General features: G+C 48.1%; 1 protein-coding gene across 1 annotated transcript; it reads left to right on the top strand.

Moving 5' to 3' along the window:
* Nucleotides 1-4,137: 4,137 nt before the first annotated feature.
* On the top strand, nucleotides 4,138-5,473 carry CH25H (cholesterol 25-hydroxylase; the record flags this gene model as incomplete). Its single annotated transcript, XM_080640831.1, has 1 exon — nucleotides 4,138-5,473. One exon carries the CDS (start codon nucleotides 4,138-4,140, stop codon nucleotides 4,951-4,953), a length of 816 nt encoding a protein of 271 aa, XP_080496957.1. The 3' UTR covers nucleotides 4,954-5,473.
* Nucleotides 5,474-6,000: the final 527 nt, after the last annotated feature.

Below are 6,000 nucleotides of genomic sequence, written 5' to 3' on the forward strand. Positions count from 1 at the left end.
AATAAATAAATGCCACGTTTTATGAAAAACCATTCCAGGGGATAAGTAGACCTAAACTACATAGCCAGTGCTAAAACAAAACAAAACAAAACGAAAAAAACAAAAAAAAGATTCAATTTTTTTTAGCCTCAAGTTAGAGCCAATATCTTTTAAACCGTACATTGAGTCCACAAATAACTCTTCTTCAACACTTATTATGTGCAAGGTATAATGCTTGGCACTGTGGGGAAGAAATCTCGGAGGTAGAATCTGTGCCCTAAAAAGACCCATCATCTAGCAAAGCTGTTAAATCAATTTTGTGCAAGTGAAAGTGTTTAAAGATGCACGTTTGCCAGTTTAAGAAACGATGCCACTTCAGTCAAGACTACATAGGGCTCAATTTCATTTGGCTCCATTAAGTGATGTTCTGTTTTTGGTTGTCCAACATCCTGTGCCTACGTTTGCAGCATCCTCTGTGGCCTGGCATGGACAACTGATGATATTTGAACCGACCACTTGCCCTGCGATGGTTGCGCTTGTGTATTGGACACGAACTTTTGTCCTTGTGGCTGCATGGAATGCAAAGGCAGAGAAGCTGGCGGCTATTCTTCAAAGTGCCGCAAGCAACAGGGGGAGAGCCTGGACAACCAGGGGCGAACCAGGGCTTCCAGGTCTTGCTGCGCAGGGCTTTATGGGGAATATTCTAACAAGCTTGGTGATAGAGGATGGAAGAACCAGAGAAGAAGAATGGGTTGGTTGGAGCTACGGGCTCAGAGGGGCAGTCCTGAGAACAAGCTAATAGCTAAGTCTAAAGTAAACAAACCTGCCAATGCCACCCACTTAAAAAATCTGTGAGAGCATCCATCCAAAGCATCCAAGCATGATAAATAACTGAAACCACAAGGAATGGACAGCATGTACCGGACAGAGATTTGAAGCTTGACTTAATTTCTGTTGAGGGCAAATCTGAGTGATATTTGACTTCTGAGCAGAGTACAATTGTAAGTCTGAGAAAGTGAATTTTGACGGGCCCTTTGGAACTCTGAGTAAATGGCATATGCTACATTCAGTAGTGTGGTGTGATTCTCAAATAAACCTTTTTATTTGTATTATTTTAAAATCATAAATAAAGATCAAGGAAAAGAGGCCTTACTCTTCTCTCTGAGATGCTGCTTGAGCCATACACAATTCAAGGGCAGGGTGATCCTTACCAGGAATGGAAAAGAAGAAAGTTCCTGGGTGGCACAAAAAGCGAATTGGGAAGAGCACTGAAGAGATCGGAAAGGACAGGTTTTCTAACTGGAAGAAACCCACCAGCAAGGAGGCCAAGGCCTGCGTTGTGCCTGCCTCTGCTGCCATCCAGATGCCAAGACAACAGAAAACTCCACTTTCTTTCCTTTTTTGGCATTGGCTGTCAGGAAGCTCAAAGCTGCTTCTGAAGCTTTATCTCCTCCAGACACAAGGAGACTATCATAATAATCTCATGGCGCACGGAGCCCTGAGGCTTCAGAGAATGGGCTGCTAAGGAATATCCATGACCCATCAGTGGCAGTTCAGGGACACACACTAGTTGGGAGGTTCTGAATTACGAATTGGCCTATTACGGGTGTGTGTGTGTAACATTCCATATACACTGAGTGGCCAGATTACTATGATCTCTGGACGCATAATAATCTGGCCACTTAATGTAGACTGACCACAGAATTGGGATTTTAAAATAAGGTTTTTCTGTGTATAAGAACTGCATTGTGGGTAGTTAGAAAGAAGCAGAGGACTTACTAGCCAGAGGCTGGGGGCCACTATCTCCTGGTCCCTTGACATATCAAGATTTGCAAGCTTTCCCTTATACACAAGTACACTGAGTGGCCAGATTATTATGCGTTCAGAGATCCTAATAACCTGGCCACTCAGTGTATATCTTATGTTATTATACATTAATATGCAATGCTATATTATAAACTGGCATATTATATACAACGTGTCTAATATATAAATACATACATTACGGTATGTACTAGTACATAGGCTATATATCATATTTCTAGGCCAATATAGATATTGGTCTATATTTTCATTGTACTTATTCTTTCCTCACAATATATAGCTTTATATCTTTTTACATAATTTTATTTGATTTTCATTGCAAATGTCCTCCATTATGATTTAGATAAAATGTGAAATGTAAATTTAAAATAATGTGATTGGAGAGGGGGGTGAAGGTGGAAGAGGGCATAGAAGGGATATATGGTGATTAAAAAAAACAAAATAAAAATAATGAGTCTTGCCCTAACCAGTTTGGCTCAGTGGATAGAGCGTCGGCCTGCGGACTGAAGGGTCCCAGGTTCGATTCCGGTCAAGGGCATGTACCTTGGTTGCCGGCACATCCCCAGTGGGGAGTGTGTAGGATGCAGCTCATTGATGTTTCTCTCTCTCATCGATGTTTCTAACTCTCTATCCCTCTCCCTTCCTCTCTGTAAAAAATCAATAAAATATATTTAAAAAAATGAGTCTTATTTTGTATGTTTACTATGTTTACCAGGCACTATGCTTTTACTTCTGTAAGACCACAGCAATAATAATAATGCCTACTTCCACGGATTGGGTGAAATCCCCTCAAATAAAACATTTAGTTAGTGCCTCACAGATGTTACATGGTAGCCTTATTATTATTATTATTATTACTTTCCTATTTAATGCTCGAAATAGACTCGTGAGATAGCTACTATTATCGTATCCCTTGGGGTGGGGGTAGATCTGAAAATGCAAAGCTTGGAGGAGCGAGGTGCTGGCTAGAACCTCACAGACATCAGAGGCAAAGCGGCGTCCCTGGCTTCCAAGTTTTCCTCCAAACCGATCTTCTAGGCGTTCCTGTGTTTCAGCTACCCGGGTCAAATGAGGCTCTGTTGGTGGTCTGGGGGGGTGGGTGTGTGTGTCTCCCCAGAGCTCTTCTAGTACCCACCTCCTCACACTCAGTCCTGGGCCAGTCAACCCCAGTTTGATGGCCGAGAAGCGCAGGTGTGGAGCGAGCCTCGCAGTCCGGCGTTGTGCCTTGGGATGGCTTGGAGGAATGGGGGCGAAGGCGCAGGGCGAATTGGCGCCGCGAAGCCAGCCCAGGGAAGGGCAAGACAGGCGCGACATCTGTTCAGCCGGCAGCTCCGCGAGGCTTCGGGAACACGCAAACATTCCCTTTGGGAACAAAGTGGGTGCTTTACTGATGGTATTGCTTCCTGAGATGCAGCGTCCTTTTCGGCAGTTCTGGGCCGGCGCTAGACGTTAAAGCCAGAATGTGTGTATGTATATATGTGTGTATTCATGCATGTATATGTGCATATGTATGTATACGTGCGTATGCATGTAAAGCGAAGAACAGTCGCGGTCCCCTCTTTTGCCGGGGAGTCTCGCCGTCTCTCCGTTCCCGTCGCTGGTCTGCGCGCTTCGGCAGCGTCACGGAGGGGTGATCAGCCGCCCGGGTTTGGAGGTTCCTCTGAGCAGACTGTGCGGGGGCGGGGGCGGGGGTAGGGGGAGAAGTGGGGACGGGAGGTGGGGGGCCGGGAAGGGCAGGATCTGAAGCTCGCGGCGAACCGGCGAGGATACATCCTCTCTGAAGACCGGAACTGGAGAGGTTCCGGTCCCGCCACCCGGTCGCATCTGGTTTCCTGCGCCGATCGCCGCGGCATGCGGCCAGGGACCCGCGATTCCCTCCGAGAAAGGTTACTTTGCCACTCGCTCCAGGTTAAATCGTTACAGGGTGTGCAGACAGCAAGTTTAGAAATACAGAAGGTGCGTCGCTTTAAAAAGTTCTTAAAATGCAATTGTACTTGGCGTTTTTATGGGTCCGCACAGGCAATTATATGTGAGCATTTAAAGACAAGTAGTTCTGCATTGGTTACAAAGACCCCTTCTGGTGGGGATGGAAATATCCCGTCTTTTTTGGGGGTGGTGATGACACATGGACTGAGTTATCCAAACTCGAAATGCAGCCGCAGGTGTGTAGTTTGGCAGCTACACGCGCCTCTATGGAGCTAGCTCCTGATGCAAGCTCCGCTCAGCTGGGAAAGGGAGCGCAGCGGCCGCTGACGTCACTCCGGGCGGGGCCCGAGTCTAAATAAAGCCGGTGGGACGCCAGCAGCTGCAGCGGTGGCCAAGCAGCGCCTCGCCATGAGCAGCCACAACTCCTCCAAGCTCCACGCCGCCGGGTGCAGCTCCGGCCAGATGTTCCTGCAGCCCGTCTGGGACCGCCTGAGGACCCGGGAGGCCCTCACCCAGTCGCCCTTCTTCCCGGTCATCTTCTCCATCACCACCTACGTGAGCTTCTGCCTGCCCTTCGTGGTGCTGGACCTCCTGTGCCCCTGGGTGCCCGCGCTGCGGCGCTGCAAGATCCAGCCCGACAGCGCGCCAACGGCGCGGCAGCTGCTGTCCTGCCTGGGGCAGACGCTCTACCAGCACCTGGTGTTCGTGTTCCCGCTGACGCTGCTGCATTGGGCCCGCGGGCCGGCCCTCCTGCCCCCCGAAGCCCCCGAGGTGCCCCAGCTGCTGGGCCACGTCGTGCTCTGCCTGCTGCTCTTCGACGCCGAGTTCTTCGCGTGGCACGTGCTGCTCCACCGGGTGCCCTGGCTGTACCGGACCTTCCACAAGGTGCACCACCAGAACGCGCCCTCGTTCGCGCTGGCCACGCAGTACGTGAGCGTCTGGGAGCTGTTCTCCTTGGGCTTCTTCGACATGGTGAACATCGCGCTGCTCCAGTGCCACCCGCTCACCGTCCTGGTCTTCCACACGGTCAACATCTGGCTGTCGGTGGAGGACCACTCCGGCTACGACTTCCCCTGGTCCACGCACAGGCTGGTACCGTTCGGGTGGTACGGCGGCGTGGTGCACCACGACTTGCATCACTCTCACTTTAACTACAACTTCGCCCCGTACTTCACACACTGGGACAGACTATTGGGGACTCTGTGGCACCCTCACGCCGAGTAACCCGCACCCCTCCCGTGTGGGGGGTGGCTGCAGTGGGCAGGGGGTGCCCCTCGGAACCAGGACTGTTTGTGCGTTTCACACTTGAATCAGAAGAAACACGCCTGAGCTCTTTTATTTTTATATTTTAGTAAGTAATTTATTACCTGCTGGAAATTTCAGAAAATCTGATGTATTTTTGCAATCTGATGAATTAATTTATAAAAATTTTTGTATATCAATAATTGTATACTGCGTGTTGAGTTCTAGCTCACTCCAGTAGCCTTGATTCCTGGATCAATGTAGACATCACTGGCAGATTTAAATAATTTCTAAACGGATTTGTTTGTAGGACAAAGAATTTCCTATGTTTGAAAGGGTCCTAGAACGAGACTACAAAACGTATTTTTTAAAATGGAGAATCTGATGTCTGATGCTATAAACAATGCACATGTTCCTGCTGGACAGTAACTAAGATGATCATACTTTTTTCCTTTTTTTTCTTCACAGAATTTTATATTTATATGGGAAGAAATGTTATTTATGCTTTAAAAAAAAGAATATGAACCAAATAAGTACTGGCTCCTGTTTCATTGGCATTTTGAGTGAAAAAAACCTAAAACAGGGCGAGGGAGCTGGGATGGCAGGTGTCTGTCCCAGCCTCCCTCTGCCCCACCTTGGGATGAGAGAGATCTGGTGGTGGGGTGTGCGGGGGTTCCAGGAGAAGAAGAACCAGGAGAAGGAGCCTGTCTGTTTTGGCTTAGACATTTCAAAGAGGAAAAAACACTATTGTCCTAAATGTGTTTTAACTGATTTCTGCCAAACAGGCAACTTAAAGAATTACCTTGTGAAGATTTAAGAGAGATTAACACTGAGCAACCATTTGCTTATTTGGGGGGTGGGCGGTGTTGGGAGATGAATAGAATTATTGGGGTGCCTTGCTTTACAAAACTGGTGAGTCAAATGTGTACATTCGAGGGGCTGGTAGGTACAGAAAGGGGTTCAGAGTGCACCCCCCTTTTTCATGAAGCCATCTAGTACAAATGACGATCATATGTATCGTCTCAGCTA

Source organism: Plecotus auritus (assembly GCF_963455305.1).
Source record: "Plecotus auritus genome assembly, chromosome: 9".
NCBI lineage: Eukaryota > Metazoa > Chordata > Mammalia > Chiroptera > Vespertilionidae > Plecotus > Plecotus auritus.